This window comes from Gossypium arboreum, chromosome 7 (assembly GCF_025698485.1).
Source record: "Gossypium arboreum isolate Shixiya-1 chromosome 7, ASM2569848v2, whole genome shotgun sequence".
Taxonomy (NCBI): Eukaryota; Viridiplantae; Streptophyta; class Magnoliopsida; order Malvales; family Malvaceae; genus Gossypium; species Gossypium arboreum.
This window is the reverse complement of record NC_069076.1, coordinates 23,979,663-23,998,194: the sequence shown is the minus strand read 5'-3', so window position 1 is coordinate 23,998,194 and position 18,532 is coordinate 23,979,663. Positions and strand designations below refer to the sequence as shown.

General features: G+C 32.0%; 1 protein-coding gene across 1 annotated transcript; it reads left to right on the top strand.

Annotated features, from left to right (window-relative positions):
- Positions 1 to 2,730: 2,730 nt before the first annotated feature.
- Positions 2,731 to 16,884, top strand: LOC108465346 (uncharacterized). Its single transcript, XM_017765676.2, has 11 exons — positions 2,731 to 2,973; positions 4,150 to 4,322; positions 4,713 to 4,894; positions 5,008 to 6,063; positions 6,151 to 6,228; positions 7,581 to 7,917; positions 8,005 to 8,204; positions 8,443 to 8,519; positions 14,514 to 14,615; positions 15,265 to 15,451; positions 16,608 to 16,884. The coding sequence occupies exons 2-11, from the start codon at positions 4,151 to 4,153 to the stop codon at positions 16,695 to 16,697; spliced, it is 2,481 nt and encodes an 826-aa protein (XP_017621165.1). The 5' UTR covers positions 2,731 to 2,973; position 4,150; the 3' UTR covers positions 16,698 to 16,884.
- The last annotated feature ends 1,648 nt before the right edge of the window (positions 16,885 to 18,532 follow it).

The window sequence follows — 18,532 nt, the reverse complement described above, 5'->3', positions numbered from 1 at the left end:
TGAGCAGCTTGTGTGTCGTTTAACGAAGGCTTTGTATGGCTTACGGCAAGCTCCGCGTGCCTGGTTTCTCAAATTACGGCAGTTTCTTCTCTCTTTTGGGTTTGTTCTTTCTAAATCGGATGCTTCTTTATTTGTCCGAGTTTCCTCAGCACTTACACTTTATGTGATTGTCTATGTGGATGATATTGTTATCACTGGCAATTCATCTGATGAAATTAATTGTTTTGTTCAGCAGTTACATAATGAGTTTACTTTAAAGGATATGGGTGAGCTTCATTATTTTTTGGGTATTGAAGTCAGTCGGTCTTCCTCTGGCAGTCTTCATTTGTCTCAGCGCAAATACATTCGCGAGCTTCTTACTCTAAGTTCTATGGCTAATGCCAAAGGTGTTCATACTCCAATGGTGAGTTCATCTGTTTTGTCTAAAAGTGAGGGTGAGCCGCTGGCAGACCCAACTGAATATCGCAGTCTTACAGGAGCACTGCAGTATGTTGTTCTAACTCGCCCTGACATTGCTTATGCTGTTAATCGGGTGTGTCAATTCATGCATGCTCCCACTTCTTCTCATATGATGGCTTTAAAACGAATTTTGCGATATTTATGTGGAACTCTTTCTCATGGGTTGGTGTTTTGTCCGTCGGATCGTCTATCATTGGTCGGTTATGCTGATGCAAATTGGGGTCTTGATTTTGATGATCGTCGGTCTACTACGGGCTACTGTGTCTATTTTGGCCATACTCCTATCTCATGGTGTTCTAAAAAGCAGACAGTTGTTTCTCGCTCTACGGCAGAGGCCGAGTATCGTAGTTTAGCTGCGGCCACTAGTGATGTGACTTGGCTAGTCTCCTTACTAGCAGAACTAAAGGTCAATTCGGTTGATCTACCGATTGTATGGTGTGACAATTCTAGTACCGTAGCTGTTGCGGCTAATCCAGTTCTTCACTCCAAGTTTAAACATGTTGAGCTTGGCTTATTTTTTGTTCGCGAGAAGGTGGCCAGTGGAGACTTGGTTGTTGGTGAGGTTCCTGCTTGTGACCAGGTGGCCGATATTCTTACTAAACCATTATCAGCATCTCTGTTTAGTCGGTTTCGTAGTCTTCTTCGGGTGTTGCCCCTTGAGGAAGCTGGGTGAATGTTATGGGATATAGTCATTGGTTGAGCAGTTATCGGTTGTTAAGAAGTTGTTAACAGCAGTTATAGGCTTATTTCAAGTTTACTTCTTCTATATAAGGAAGAGACTCTCTGTTCATAAGAAACTAACTAAGAATTGAATAATACCTTTGTTTTCCATTTAATATTCTTTGCAATTCCTTCTTGAAGATTTTTCTGTTCTATCAAGATTCTATCACGGATCATTAGATTAGTTTCGTCGCGAAGCTGCTTGCATTCTTGTTCGATTGCATTGAATTTTGCTTCAACTAGACCTTTCCCTTCGGCCTTCTTTGATGCTTTGCTGCTCTTTTTCATATCCATTTTCAATCTTTCTCTAATTCCCAACATAATTCAAAATTAAAGCAAATTTAAGTAACAAAACGAATATTAGTCTCTAATTACTTAATTTTGTATCATAATTTTATAGCAAAGACATTACCAAAAAAATAATGAAACTAAAGTTCACAATTAATTTTTTAAAAATTTTAAGTTGGAAACCCTAACTTTTGTTTTAGTAGAAAAAAATTGCATGGCATAAAATATTTCTTAATGTAATATCAATCATTCAGGGAAAATTTGTCTTTAAAAATTCTACTTTTACATAAATCAACCTATATGCCATGGTTTTTGCATAGATAATTTACTACATGAAGTTAATGTATCAATTTTATATCACATTCCTTAAAATATATAAATAAATTCATTCTTAATCTAAAGTTAAAGGATTTTATCAATTTTAGCCAAAACAACAATTTCATGTTCGCTTTAAATTCTTTGGGTAACATGTTACAACCTTTGACTGTTGATAAAAGCTGTAAAATATGGTTATCTGATTGGAAAATTAAATAAATAAATTTATTTAATTATAAATATGGAGTTGTATCTATATCTCAATTTAAAACAACACCTTAATAAAATTCACAATTTGAAAGAAATTACATTTTATTTTATTGCTAATTTTTTTCATTTTTTTGCAATTTATATTTTATTTTATTTTCTCTTTTTCCCAATTTTTTTAACTCGAGTGCTTGACCTTTTTTTTTAAATGATCCCTGGTTCTAAAACCAAAGTACGCCAATAATTTTTTTTAAAATTATATTGGTATCCGTAATGAGAAGCACCAACACTAACAAACCCTTTTTTCTTTTAAATATGAATTGGTACCGACAACATAAATGTTGACACTAAAAAATACTGATAACAAATTTTAATTTTTTTTTCCTATATCGACCATTTACATGCCGACATTATTAAAATAATATTTTTTGAATAGGAAAATACTCATATTTTTTAAAAAGTACTCAAAAGAATCCATACGAATGCCGACTATAACAATACTAACACCAAAAATATTAATTTTTTATCCATTATTCAATCACAAAATAATAGTTACACAATAATGAACTTTGGTGCTGGTTATCGGAGTGTCAACACCGTTTGACACTGTTCATTTCAGGTTTTTTTTTTTTGTTATACTTTTTGAAATTGGTTATATTCGTAAATAATAAAGTTGTCTTGTTCATTGTTGAAAAAAAGCCTTAAATATGCTATATATATTAGGGAAAGATATATAAGTAATTTAAGCGTGAAACTATCTTGTACGGGTTATGAAAAATAAAAAGTCATTTCGCGCTTCATAATTTGTGTCAGTTTTCCTTCTCCGTCTTCTGAACTTCCCATCACCTCTGTAACTCCTTTCTCAAAAACAATCAATCCTATAAACCCTAAAATAGTTTTCTTGTATGTTCCCACTCCTTTTCAAGCCCTAACTTTACCGAGAAACTATCCCCGCTATTTCATTTTTCTTCTCTTCCAGTGCAGGTCTTACTCTCGCTGATCATTCGATTTTTTCGAACTTTCATTTTTCTTTTTTAAAATGTGTTTATTTGTTTCTATCGTTATTATCCTGGAGGGAAGGGTCTCAGATCAAAGCCTTTTTTTTTTATTTTGTTCTTTAAAGGAACTACTTTTTATTGGTATATCATTTGGAGAAGCTAGTCCCCCGAAAAAAAATCTCCATTTCCTTTTTCATTTTAAGTTTTTTGTTATAAGAAATGGTGAAATTTCCCAATAAAATAAATAAAAAATCCCAAAATGTTGGAAAATTTTATTTGAAGAATCAACTCTGTTTTAACAGGAATGATCACGACTTTTTTTTTTCTTTTGGTATCAATAAGCAGACACTCTTGCTTTTTCAATTTGATGATTTTGGTTGGTTCTTTGCCTACTTGCTCATTAAAAATAATGAAATAAACTAAATATTTTTTTTAGAATGAAACGCATGATTTTCTTTTTTATATTTGTGTAATAATAATTATTTTAGAATTCATTTTGTATTGTTGTTTTATGTTCAATTCTATCAAATGTTACTTTTGTTTCTGTTATTTGGTTTTGCTTATTAACAACTTTTCTTGTAATGGAAACAACTAGAATTAAGCCTTACTAGTTTGATTTTGATGAAGTTTTATTTCTATAACATAGCTAAAGCGGTCTTTCGTGGTTGAAAGGATTTTGATTATTTTCAAGTGTTTACATTTTCCCTTTTTTCCTCTCCCTTGCCATTTAGTTAGGTTTTAGTGTTTTTACCCTATCTTTACGTTAACTTTTTTTTTTTTTGTAAAATTGAGAGTTTATTTAATTTATTTGATAATATTTTAGGAAAAATTGCTTCTTCCATTTCAAATTATCTCCCTTTTAAAAAGAAAAAAAAAGTGCTTGGAGATATTCCATTTTATTGATTTTTTGTGTAAATATTCTTAGTTTTTGTATCTATCTTCATTTTATGGGTATTAGAGTTAAACTTGAACCCATAAACAATATGTTAAATTGGGTTATTCTACTTATACATGCATATTCTTTATATTTGTAGATATTTTTGTGTGCAAAATTCTTTTTATGTGGACAAATGCTCACTTTTTTTTAGTTTTTCTTCTTGACATCAGTGATACTTCAAATATGTGAAAACCTAATGAACTTGTATTTTTTCTTGAATAACAGCATGGGTGCTGGGAGGAAGACACAGACATTCACTGCAAGTGAAAAAGCTCAGCAACATCCTACTGTTAATTGTAGCACAACTGCTAGGAATCTTAGGAAGAGCAATTTAGCTGGTGTTATCTTTGGATGCAAACATAGTACATTTGGAGAATGTTTGTCAAAGCAATTATTTGGTTGGTTTCCTATCACATTAAGAGCAAATGGTCTACTTACTGATGAGCATATTTTTATGTGCCTTAGCGGAAGATCTAGTCAGAGGTCTAGACGAGAAAGAATTCTTGCTTCGACTTATGTTTCCTCAAAAGACAGATTCGTCCTTGACTTGACCCCCTCTCAAAATAAAGTTTCTTTTTGATAGAAGAAGTTCTAATAGAATCTCTAACCTAGAGGAAATAAAAAATTAAGATAATAGAGAAAATAAGTAAATCTAAAATTGTTAATAAAACCTGATATAATGAATAAATAAAACTAAAATTCCTATTGCAATAAAAGCGTCATATCACATGTGTACATGATTTTGTCCAGAGTCTTGTGACTAAAGTGGTGTTCAAATTTTCTAACAGGATTACCTTCTCCTCATTATTCCTATGTAAAGAACATCGAACCTGGTTTGCCACTGTTCTTGTTCAATTATAGTGACAGGAAGCTGCATGGTATCTTCGAGGCTGCAAGCTCAGGACAACTTTCTATCAACTCCAGTGCTTGGACCATCGATGGTTCAGAAAACACCCCTTATGCCGCGCAGGTATTAATTGTGATTATATTGTATTTAAGTTGTTTTTGTGTATTGATCAAGTTTTTTATGATAATTTGATCATAGTCTAGACGTGTAATTGATCTTTCTCCATTTGTTTTAAGGTAAAAATCAAAATACAAATGCGATGCCAGCCGTTGCTGGAACGTCAGTTCCAACCAATAATTGCAGATAACTATTATGAACGAAAGCTTTTTTGGTTTGAACTAGATCAGGCTCAAACAAACAAGTTGATATCTCTGTTTTCCTCTTCTCCTGTAATAACTAATACTTTCCTCTCAAAGAAAACTGAAAAGATGGGTGCTCAACGCAAAACATTAAGGGCCCCCAATGCAGAATACAATTGTGATTCTGGGGAGAATTCTACTTCAAAAGTGGAGGCTTCTAATATGAATCTCGCTAGCGTGGAAGATTCCTCTTTGAATCCTATTGTTGGACTCTCTTTTTCTTCTGTGGTGAGAAATATGAATGTATCTGATGGTCATAAATCTCGGCCTAATGTAGGGCGGTTCACTTGGAAAGATAATGGTTCAAGAGAAGAAAGGCAACTGTTCTCAGGTTCAATTAACAACGAAGTTGCATCAAATCCTAAGCAGGCTGTTGGGAACCAGATGTTAAACTGGGATATCTCCTACTCTTGTGTTGCAAGACATTCACAAAAAAAGTGGAGTGCTTTTTTCAAAGAGGAAACTGGTTCCAATTCAACAAAGGAAGTTGAAGAATTCAATCTACCAGCATCTGAAGTGAATGTTGGTCAGTTCAATGGAGAACTGGATGCTCAGTGTCTTCCAGATTGTTTGGATGAAAGTAGCAAGGATGCAGAAGCTCCATTAAACCTAGAGGAGGTTCAAGAATATGGCAAAGTTGCAAGCTCAAAACCAAATTATGAAGCCTTTTGTTCTTCTGTGTTGATAGAACCAAGCACTTCTTACCTTCATTTGGAAGTTCCTAGAGAGGAAAACCTCTCAGAATTACCCACGGAAGGTACATTGTTCAAATCAGAACATGAGGAGTCTTTGCTTCCATGTGTTCCGAGAGAGATTGTACCAACACATAATCAGTCAGAAGACACTGAAGATCAGTTGACTAATCTCTCTCTTCCAGAATTAGCATTGGCCTCCAAGATGAACTCTTCTTGCATTCACTCCACAGTGGCCAAGGTACTTGAGTCACTACCTTGAATTTTTGACTGTTTCTTTTTTATGCTCTGACACTTACGCTTATCTTGATGTGGTATGTTCTTATAGTTGGTTTTTGAAGTGGGGGAGTTGAGGTTGTCTCAGTTCAAGCAAGCTCAAAAGGTCAATTCTTTAGAGGAAAAACTGGTATGATATCTAGTTTCTTAAGGGTTGTTTCTTTTTATTTTAAACATTGCATTTCCTCCTACAGTTTCATATCATTGTATATGATAGTTATGCGGTCGTAGTGCTAAACATATATATCATATTTATTATCAGTGTTCTTGAAAAATATCTCTCCCTTTTTCAACATAGTGCTTGTCCTTGATGCTACTAGAATGCCTAACATTGTTATCAGTTGTTACACCTGAGGTGAACTGCCGAACTAATCCTGCTATTTTCACTTTCTACTTCTAGCTTCCAGCTATTAATTTCTTTGCACTCCTGGAGATTGGGATTTCCATAAGAAATGTCCCTTTGTTATGCAATTGGTGATGCATCCATAAAGAACATTCTACTTTTTAATTATTATAGAGATTCATTTTTCAAGTTAGCTTGTAATTGAAAGCAAATAAGTGATCATACTTAAAAGCTTTTATCACATATTCGATGGGCATAATGCAAAATTTGAACTTGTTATCTGAAAACTGGTTTTGTTTAAGCCAAAAAGTTTGCTTTATTGTTGTACTACTTAGGCTATGTCTCCCTCCTCATTCTCATACCTTGTCCCATCAAATAAGAATATATGTATATATTGGTTTTACATTTGATGTAAGTTCCCTCCTTATGACGCTTATTAATCTGCCTTAATCTTTATGACACTGAAGTCTCCCTATTCATTCTCTTACCTTGTTCCCATAAAATATATATATATATTGGTTTTACCCCTGAAGTCCTCCCCTTATGATGCTGATTAATTTGCCTGCATCTCTTATTTTCATTGAAATCTTGCTTCAAAATATTATTTCGACAATTTGCAAGCTTTGGCTAAAACTGTTATTGGTGTCTACTATCCGCATTCAACGCCCTTGTTGGTTGTAGAACATGTTCAGTATCTTTTATCCCATTTTCATAAATAGCTGTGTATAGTCTCTAGTTCTTAATTCCAAGTTGCTCGACATTTTCCCTTTTTGGGTGTTACGATGTGGATTTTTTTCCTAATATTTGTCGACATTGATTCATCTTTTAAGGTATGACTTTATTCTTGGCTAGTGACATTTTAGCAGATTATATTAGCAATTTTTTTAAATGCAGGCTTTGTTTTTTTATTTTTATTTTTTTTGTTTACCAGGTTATGGGTTCAGATTTAAATAACAAATTATAGTTCTAGTTTCCAGATTTAGTTGTCTATTATTTTCTTTCAAAAGCTCTTTTAGTTTTTAATCTGATATTTGTATATGATGTAACCGGTATAAGGGAAACTAAATGTATACTGAGTTTGTTAAGTGTTATTTTAATGGAGATAGCACTTTTGACGGTTGAGCAACTTGGCTTTTTAGGTTGAATCAAGATTAGAAATCCAACAGTTGAAAAACAAGTGCAGGATGTTGGAAATTGGGTTCAAATCAAGGTGTGTTGAGGCGGATGATTTTGAAGAAGAGAAGTTTCAATTAGTGGATGACCAACCTCATCCAGCTTATGATGCATCAATATGTATAGTCGGAGGATTTGATGGTTGTTCATGGTTATCTTCTTTGGACATCTACTCTTCTTCTCAGGACATGATGAGAACATGGACTACAATGAGCTTTCCACGATCGCATGCTTCGGCAGCAAAATTCAGTGATGCATTGTATATTTTGGGTGGCGTAGATGGTAATTTATGGTATGATACAGGTATGATTGTTTCCTTTAGGCATTTGTTTTGTTCAGTCGCTCCCTATCTTAACAAGATAATCTTGCTATCAACTTCATTTCCCCTAGTTGAATCATACAACCCGCTAAGCAATCAGTGGACCACTCGCCCCCCATTAAATCAAAAGAAAGGGAGCTTTGCTTTGCTTCCTTTAGAGGATAGCATGTTTGTTGTTGGAGGTGGAAATGGAGTTGAATGTTTCTCAGAGGTAGAGATGTTTGATCCAAACATTGGAAAGTGGATGCCTATTCAATCACTACTGCATAAGGTATATTCTAATGATAGCTTGTGTCTACATCAAATTATTGGATGCTTGTATAGACTAATATATAGAATGCCTTAGGGATGCCAACTAGTTGGTGGCCTATCAACCATGAAGTGGCTAGTTATAAATTGTGGAAAGATGTAAAATTCTTTGTTGCTCACTTAAAACTTTAACTTTATGTGCTACCATTATGATCTTAACTTTTTCCTGATTTGTTAACCAATACTACTTTGTTTTGAAGAGATTTGCTCCGGCTGCAGCAGAAGTCCATGGGATACTTTATGTTTCTGGAGGATACAACGGAAACAGCTATTTGAAGTAAGTTTTTTTTTTTTTTTTGGGGTCTTGATGGTCATACTTCAGAGTTGTGAGTGCACTTGTGATTCATCTATACCGGTGTGTGTAAAGGCTGATGATTATCCATGTATTTTAAGTTCTTGAAAAAAAGAAGAAATGCTTTCTATGATCTTACATCTGGTAATTAATCTTATATTTAAAGCCTTTCATTACTTGCACTATACATTGATACCATTCAAGATTAGCTATGCCACCACCTTTTTGCCCGTTAATGTGGCTTTATATTGAGGCTCATCCCTGTCCCTTGCGTATTCTCAGATGAGAAAGGGATAGGAAGGACGTCGTAGGTAATAGATGGAGGGCAATTGTATTATTGTCATGAAAATGTTTGTCATGTTTTTCAGTTTTATTTTTAAAAATATTACAGAGAATCCTTGGACATTCATGACTATTTTTCAAGCAGTGGTTATAAATCTTTGATTTTGTTTTTTCATAGACTTCCCCAAGTTATAAATGGTACGTAATAGACTTCTCTGATTAGCTTGATTCAGTTGCAGTGAAATAGGAATCACTTGTTGCTTTATGTGCACGTGCATGTGTGGTTGTTTACCATTTTTTTACATCCTAATAATGAAAGTTTTCAAGAGTATTTAATAAAACTGTTTTGTATTTTATTAACTAAAGAACTGAATTTAAATAGAGAAAAGAGTCATAACCTAATTAGGAAAATAATTTCTAGAATATCTCAAATGATTTATTCTAAGATTTATCTACCTAAATAACTTTAAAATATATCCCCAAAATATATAGGTTTCACATATTTTAACATCCTCCCTCAAGTTGGTGCCCAACTTGCTTACAAGAAAATCAAAGCTTGTCTTAGAGCCCTTTGATGAGTATGTCAGCAATATGTTGTTTTGAAGGAACAACCGGTATGCACACTTGGCCTTCTTTATCTTCTCCTTCATAAAGCGTCTATCAATATCAACATGTTTAGTTCTGTCATGTTAGATTAGGTTGTGAGCAATACTAATGGCAGCTTTGCTATCACAATATAACTTCATTGGTGAAGTTATTGGTTTCCTCAGTTCTTCCCTAATTCTTTTTAACAACATCATTTCACAAATTCCTTGAACCATTGATTTAAACTCAGTCTCTGCACTATTTCTTGCTACAACACTTTATTTTTTACCTCGCCAAGTCACAAGGTTTCCGTAAATAAATGTATAGTATTCTGATTTAGATCTTCTATCTGTTATTGAGCTTGCCCAATTTGTATCTGTATAAGCTTCAGTTCTTCTTTGTTCGGATTTCTTGAAGAATAAGTCCTTTCCAGGTGAACTCTTCAAGTATCTCAAAATTCGGAACGTTGCTTCTTCATGTTTCTCTATTGGGGAGTACATAAATTGATTCATTAGGCTCATTGCAAAAGTTATGTCTGGCCTTGCGTGTGATAAGTAAATTAACTTGCCAACTAATCTTTGGTATTGTTTTTTATCAACTAATTGACCTTTTTTATTTTCGAATTTTACATTTGGACCAATTGGTGTGTTAGCTGGGCGGCAACCATTCATCCTAGTCTCTTTTAAAAGATCAATTACATTTTTTTTGAGAGACCATAAGATTCTTCTATGATCGAGTAACTTTCATTCCAAGAAAATATTTCAAAGGACGCAAGTCTTTGATCTCAAACTCCAATGGTAGATACTCTTTGAGACGCCTTATTCATCCACATCATCTCTTGTAAGAATGATATCATCGATATAAACTATAATAGTTGCTATTCTACTTTTTTGTGAGTGTCGATAGAACATTATGTGATCAACTTGCTTTTGTGAGTAACTTTATTTTTTAACAACTTGAGTGGACCATTCAAACCAAGCTTGAGGAGACTGCTTTAGACCATACAAAGATTTCCTGAGCTTACATGAGTTCCAAATTTTTCTTCAAACTTGGAGGAGGATCCATGTAAACTTTTTTAAGTTTTCCATTTAGGAAAGCATTTTTCACATCCAGCTGCTGTAAAGACCAATCAAGTTTTATAATAATTGATAAAAGAACTCTAACAAAATTTAATTTGGCTACCGGAGCAAATGTTTCAAGATAATTTATGTTGTATGTTTAAGTGTACCCTTTAGCCACTAGTCGGGCTTTGTATCTATATAAAGATCCATTCAGTTTGAATTTGGTTGTGAACACTCATTTATAGCCCACTGTTTTTTTCCTACAGGTAATTTTACTGTTTCCATGTACCTATTTTTTCAATAGCGCGAATTTTTTCTAAAATAGCCTCCTTCCACTTAGGAATTTGTAAAGCATCTTTCACACTTTTTGGGTATTTTCATAGTATCGAGACACGAAATAAAGGCAGAGATTGCCGAAGACAAGACTTTATAAGACATAAAGTTAGACATGGGATATTTGACAATATTTCACACTTTTTCTTTTAGTAATTGGAATATCTAAATCAAAAAAGTTATTGGTTGGATTATAAGCTTTACTTAGACTTTTGACAAGATTTTGCGAGTCGGATTCTTGGTTATGAATTTAGTGGATTCCATTTTCTTAATTTCGGTCTTTTTTTGTTCTTTATTCTTATGATTAGACTCTACACCTTCATACTCCTTTTTATTAACAATATTAACATCATTAGTTTCTGTGTTAATCATAAATTCACCTTCCTCGTTATTAGAATCTCTATGTTGTATATTCCTAGTCTTTTCTTGATTAATTATAGAATCTTCTTTACTATAATTTCCTTCTTGAAGATTAGAATCAAAATAAGATTGCGTTTCAACAAATGTGACATCCGTGGTAACAATAATTTTCCTATCAATTGAATCATAACATTTGTAACCCTTTTTATTAGAAGCACAGCCAATGAAGACGGAGTTTTTTGCTCTAGAATCTAGTTTACCTTGGTTGTGAAGATGAACAAAAATACTACACTAAAAAACTCGGAAAGATAAATCTGTGATCAATTTAGAGTTAAGAAAGTTATCTTTAAAGAGATGGAAAAGAGTTTTATAGTTTAGAGTTTTAATGACATTCTATTAATAAGATATGTAGTTGTTAACAATGTTTCGCCCCAATGATAACGTGGTACCTGACTAGTGAATATTAAGGCTCTAGTTACTTCTAAAAGATGTACGTTTTTTTTTTTGCAATTCCATTTTATTGTGGTGTATTTGTACAAAAGCTTTGGTGGATTATTCTATGTTTGGTTAAAAAAAATGTAATTGGTCACTAAAAAAATTTCTCACCATTGTCACTCTAAAATATTTCTATTCTCACAGCAAATTGTGTTTTCACTATAGCATTAAAAGATTAAAACACATTTTTAACTTCAGACTAGTCTTCTAATAAAAAAACCCCACAAATACGAGTATGATCATCAATAAATGTGACAAGTCAATGTTTTCCTGAAATAGTTGAAACTCTCAAAGGTCCCCAAACATCACTATGAATTAACGAAAAAGATTTTGAAGCTTTATATTTTTAAGGTGGAAAGAATGACTAATGATTCCAATTCACAAAATTCACAATGATATGGACTTTTATTTTTAAATAGATTAGATAACAAATATTTTAAACAGTAAAAATTAGGATGTCCAACCCTATAATATTAAATTATAACCTTATCAAAATTAGAAATATAATTTAAACATAAAGTGGTTATTGGTTGACTTAGATGGTCGTCGTCAAGAAAGTAAATTTCACAAGATTCTTAAGCGTTGCCAATCATCTTTCCTGAGACCAAGATTCTTTAGCGTTGCCAATCATCTTCCCTGAGACCATATCCTAAAATTTACAAATAGAGGAGTCAAATATATCATGACAATTTGAGGATTGAAATAGTTTACTAACCGATATAAGATTACAAGCTAGATTTGACACATGTAAAATATCATGTAAAACTAAGGAAGGCGAAATTTTAACAGTGCCTTTCCTGGCTATTGCCGAGAATGCCACATTTTGCTAATTTGATCTTTTTGTTTTTTGCACAAGGTGTATAAGTTGAAAAAAAGAAAATGACTACTAGTCATGTGATCATTTGCTCTAGAATTAATGATCCACATGTTTGTTTTACAAGGATTGACAATGAAAAAATAGAAAAATCAGTACCTAATTGGACAAAGGAGGAAGAAGGATTATTAGATGAGTTAGGAAAACAAGAATTCATCCGAAATTGTGGTGATTGAAAAAATTTGTGTAGACGCTTTAATTGCTCCTTAGTGAATGGAGATCCTTCCAGAGAAGTTTGGCTCTCATAATTTTGATCAGTTGTTTGGAAAGCTCTACTATTCCCTAATTGTGAATCACGACCATTGCCATTTTTTTTCCCATTCGTCTGTTTTTCACGGAGTTTCCAACACATTTCTCAAGTTTGTCAATATTTTTTGCAGTGATCGCACCAAAGTTTTTTTTTTTTTTTCACTATCATAATTATTTTAAACGGTTACAAAAGTAGATTGATCATCATTAGCTTTAAATCCTGACCTTAACATTAATTTTCTTCTTGTCTCCTCTCTTCTAACATCAGAAAAAATCTCACAAACTCTTGAAAGCGGTTTTTTTCCTAAAATCCGAGATCTCACTTTATTAAATTCTTTATTTAAACAAGCCAGAAATAAATAAGCTTGTTCATTCTCTTCTTTTTTTATAGCTTTTACACCATCTCCAGGACACTCCTATTCATCATTATAACACTGATCCAATTCTTGTCAAAGAGACATCATCTCGTTATAATAAAAAGCAATTTCCTTTTCCCCTTGTCTAGCTTTTCATAGATTTATTTGTAACTCAAAGATCTATGAAGCATTTTCTAAATTTGAATAGATGTCTTTCCCAGCGTCCTAAACATCTGTAACATTCGGGAGAAAAAGAAAAGGTTTACCTATGGATGCTTCTATGGAATTAATAAGCCATGCAATTATTATAAAATTTTCTGACCTCCACTTGCTCATCTTTGGATCGCCCACCTATGGTTGCTTGACTTCTTCAGTTAAATGACCTAACTTGCTGCACCCATCAATTGCTAACTTTACGGACTGCGACCATTCCAGATAATTCTTGCCATTCAGCTTGTGATATATTAGCTGAAAAGAAAGGTGAGATGTCTTTGTCCCTTGAGTCATTGTACTCTTGGTAGTTGTTTCAACGGTAGAACTGTCTATCTCTGTTTGATTGCTGGATCTCTTATCTCCAGTGAAAGCTGTTTAAACCATGATGTTACTAGAGATTTAACTTAGTTCAAATGCCATGGAAGTTTTCAAGAGAGCATTTAATAAAATTGTTTTGTATTTTATTAACTAAAAATTGAATTTAAATAGAGAAAAGAGTCATAACCTAATTAGAAAAATAATAAAATAATTCGCTTATTTTAATAAACTTCTAAAAGATAAAATAAAATATTCCTAGAATATCTCAAATGATTTATTCTGAGATTTATCGACCTAAATAAGATTTAACTATCTAAATAACTTTAAAATATATCCCCAAAATATTTGGATTTCACATATTTCAACAAATAATAGGAAGGGCACTTTTTTTTTTCATCTTTTCACTAGTTCTCTATTGTTCTTGATAGTTTTAAATCATCCAAAACTAGGCTAACAAAGTGTAGGAATCAAACCTCAATTTCAGGTTCTGTTCTGTCTATATGATGGTTTAGTTTCTAACAGAAACAATGTGGTAATTATAGAATTGATTGTGGAGGCCTAAAAAAGTCAGGCAATAAATAAGAGAGCATTCATTGCCTTGATTTTTACCTTATCAAGATTTAACGTCTCATCTTCTTGGTCATGTGTGCTTAACTCGTATACAAGGAGGTTGGTCTTAGTCATAGAGATGCCTAATTTTTAATTTGCATTTAAGGCATGTCATTTATAAAATGTGTAATAAGAAGTTAGAATCTATTTTTATCTCCTAATGATGTTCTTTTGTGGACTTATTTATAGTGTAAACTATTACGGTCCAACATTCTTATTGACTGTTTCATTTCATAAATCTCAGATCTATAGAGAGATTGGATCCTCGGCACCATGCATGGGAAAAACTTGAGAGCATGGTCACAAAGAGAGGATCTCATTCATTGGTTGTGCTCAATGAGAAGTTGTAAGTTTGTTTCCTGTTTGAGCCCAATGGAGTGATTATCCAATAGTCAATGTGATCTACAATTGGTGATTAGAACTAGTTGTTCAGGGGTCACCTCAATCCCAACCAATAGGGTGAAAATTTTATTAGAGTGAAATTATTGGCTTTTAATTGTTTTAACACAATATTTTGTTATGTGTATTAATTGGTGTTTGATTTTCACCTGCTACCAAACAGTGATCTTAAATTGCCTTCGGTAAAATCATGATTAAGCTAGTATGGTAATTTTGTTAAATTTTATGATTGACACCGGACATAAAAAGAGTTGGCAGTAAGGTCGAGTGTCTTTGTTGTATTTATAAGCCTAGAATGCCCATAATTTAACTGATGTAGGCCTTTGCACTATGCTACTGGAACATGGAAGAACTAAATCTTAGATCTAAACACTGTATGGTATGAATAGCAACCTAATTTTGTTTACATACTAATAGAGATTAATACCAAAAACAACCCTGTTGATTTCTACATTAATAGAGATTAATACCCAACTATCTGAACGTAATTTTGAGTGCATGTTTGCTTCACTTTTCCCTTATATATAGAAAATAACATTGTGGTATAAAGAATACCTTACCTTTGTATCCAATGTGAAACGGAAATATTTTTGTAGATATGCTATAGGTGGATTTGATGGAAACAGAATGGTCTCAACAGTTGAAGTCTTTGATCCTCGTGCTGGTTCATGGATGATGGTAGACTCCATGAACAATTCAAGGGGATGTTTTGGCACTATTGTAATTGGAGAGGAAATACATGTTATTGGAGGGTTGCGGGATGATAAAGAAGTTCTGGACAAGGTATGTAACAAGTCCCTGATCCTCCTTTTTTAAATGCTAGATCTAACATTCTGTGTTTCCGTAACGTGTTTTGCGTATTTTTATGTCATAATCCTGTTCCAAATATCATATGTTTATACAAATTTTAACATGCATGCGTCTATAATTATTAGGTAGATTTTGATTTAGTTTATGGACCATGATTTCATAGATTCAGACGTAAAAACTCAACAAGCAAAGTTGGTAGTGACACGCCCTTAAAGTACATTATTAAAAATCAAGGATGTGTCATGGATACTAAGTAGTTTAATTTTCGTCGGATCAAAATTTCAGTGTATTTTGGAAATTTTGTTGTGTTTCAATCTATTTCGTCCAATGCCACACCTTGTACAGGTGTGTATTGGCACACACTGGTTGAAACAATATTTTGATATTTTTAATCAATTTTTTATTTCTTTTGTCATTATCTTTTTTCTATTTTTATAGTTCAAAAAATAAAATATAAAGATTAAGTTGTTGAATCTAATTTAAAATTTATGTTTGCAAATATGGGTATGCAATTGAGCTATATTTGCTTGTATACATTATACTAATAATAATGTGTTTTGACTGAGTTCAGTGACTCAAATCAGTAAATTATAGGCTTTAAATGATAATGTAGTAAGGCATTTATGTAGTTAAATTTTATATATTTTTAAAAATACACTCATTGTTTTGAAATATTATCCACTTCTCTCCGTAACCTGCCACTCATATCTATGTTTAAGTTTGTGTTTCTTTTAATATTATTTTTTCACTGAGAATGCATATATCTAGGAGTACCTAAACCTTTTATATTTTTAATAAATAGTTATCCTAAAAATAACAATTTACTTAAAACTACCATTTTAATTTTTCAAAATATAAATATTATTTAAAAATGAATTTTCACCCACAAGGTGGGTGATGAATTCAATAATTCATTAAGAAATTAGAAATTATACAATATATATATATTTAAAAAGTACCAATAAACTTGAAATGGTCACAAATATTGGTAAAGACAGTACTAGATCAAAAATAGTATTCTTTCTGGTGTCGTGTTTTGTGTTTTTTTCTTCCATATCTATAGTTATCAGCAGCACTAGATCAATTGAGGGTTCTTAAATATTTCATAATTTCTTTGGATTGATAATAGGTGGAGTGTTACAAGGATGGTGAAGGGTGGCAAGTCAGTAATTGGAAGGCCATTGGAAAAAGATGCTGCTTCTCCGTTGTCCTTGTATAAGGATCTGATGTGCTCGTCTTTGTCGTGCAAGCTATTAGTGCTTTAAAATGTTTGCTTTTTCATTTTAATCCAGCAATCATACTATAAAAAACCGAGTGTTGGGAGATCAGTTCGAAAATATATTTTGATTTTTATTCGTTTATGTTTGTCAAACTAAACTCACTATTAGTGCTTTTGATTCCCCGCATCCATGAATATGCTGTTAGTGCTTCTGATTCCCAGCTTCCATAATTATGTAATAACTATGCTATTATGGGACAGCTCAAATTGCTGAATGCTGTGAGGAGTGCTGAATGGCTATTCTAGTCGTTTGGTTTAGGGTTTGCAATAGGACAAGGAAAAACCCTATTTATTATATATTTATTATAATAGTTAATTTGAAATTAGAGCGATGAATAAAAGCTGATAAAAAATAAGATCCTTTTGAAATAAGAACAAAATTTATTTTTTTCAGAACAAGTCATGGTTAAACATTAAACATGTAATTATTTTAAAAAAAAAGTAAAAATGTTAAACAATTAAAAATTAGGAAGTATGAGTTTTAGCGATAAAAGTACTTTGGAGGCTTTTACGCCAAGAGTTTTTGCAAAATAATTAGCAAATTATGTAATAAGTGTAATTATATGTTATTATTTAATATCATGATAGGTTAGTCTAAATTAAAAGTGATCTAATTTGGTTAAAGTAGTATGGGTTAAATATGTGTAGATACCTTAGTAATTAAGTTTTAATCAAATTCTAATTGATAATGGGCTAATTAGGAATTAGGGTTAATATGTCAAAATTATAGATATTAAGGGTATGGTTCTCAAATTATATACAATATATCTTTTCGAATTTCTCATCTTTAGGAGAGAGAGAGCAAATATTCTTTGAATTTTTTTGTATGCTAATTTAGAAGATCAAATTCCCAAGATCTATAAAAATTTCAAGGAATTCATGGATTCAGGCACGCTTTCGCATCTAGTTTTGTTCTTGATTTGTTCTTAATGATTTGATATGATAGATCCTAATTTACAGGTCTAATTTTATATTAGATATTATATACGGTTCTTTATTATTTTTGAATCATTGAGAACAATTGATTCTTTATTGTTTTAGATTGATTTATTTTTCAATTATTTTTATTTGATATTTCGATTATATACTATGTTAAATCTTTTGAATTTATATTTTAATTAAAAGGTTTCAAAGAAATTGCTTGTAGTGTTGTGAAATTTGGAAGTCGTTTATGAAAAAATATGACTTTTCTGTTTCGATCTAAAGAATTTCATGTAGTCAAAGTTATTGTTAGTTTCCTGTCCGTACTATTTGATTGAGTTTAACCAATCAAGAAAAAGATGAGATTTATGTTAGAAATTAGATGAATAAACTCGTTAAAATTGGGTCCTATATCCTTTTCACAAGGACGCGGTGAAATTTGTAGGCCCATTCTTTCATGATTTCATGTTTTACTTATTTCCATATTTAATTCTTAAATTATCATTATCATTGTATTGTTATTATTCTTAAATTATTCTTGCTTCATAAAAGAATTCTCTAAGTTAGAGTTTTTTTTTTTTGTCATTAAACTGGTTAAGGTAAAAACTACAAACAATCATATAATTTATACAGGTGGATTACTCTTTTTTTTTTTTATGATTGTGATATCATGTATATGAATGTGTGCCTATTGAATTTTTTTGGGTTATTATAGTTTATTTGATAAATATACTATTGTTGAGACTTTGGGTGGTCTACCTCATTTGGTCACTTATTTTCATATCCTTCGGATAAACTTGCATACGGTAAGTGAGTAATTCATAATAAACATGCTGTTCTTATTTTGGGAATTT

Excerpts from the sequence above, each read along its gene's own strand:
- LOC108465346 (XM_017765676.2), top strand. The coding sequence starts at position 4,151 with ATGGGTGCTGGGAGGAAGACACAGACATTCACTGCAAGTGAAAAAGCT. Across the intron at positions 6,064-6,150 it reads TTCACTCCACAGTGGCCAAG|TTGGTTTTTGAAGTGGGGGA; the intron begins GTACTTGAGTCA and ends ATGTTCTTATAG. Across the intron at positions 8,520-14,513 it reads AACGGAAACAGCTATTTGAA|ATCTATAGAGAGATTGGATC; the intron begins GTAAGTTTTTTT and ends CATAAATCTCAG.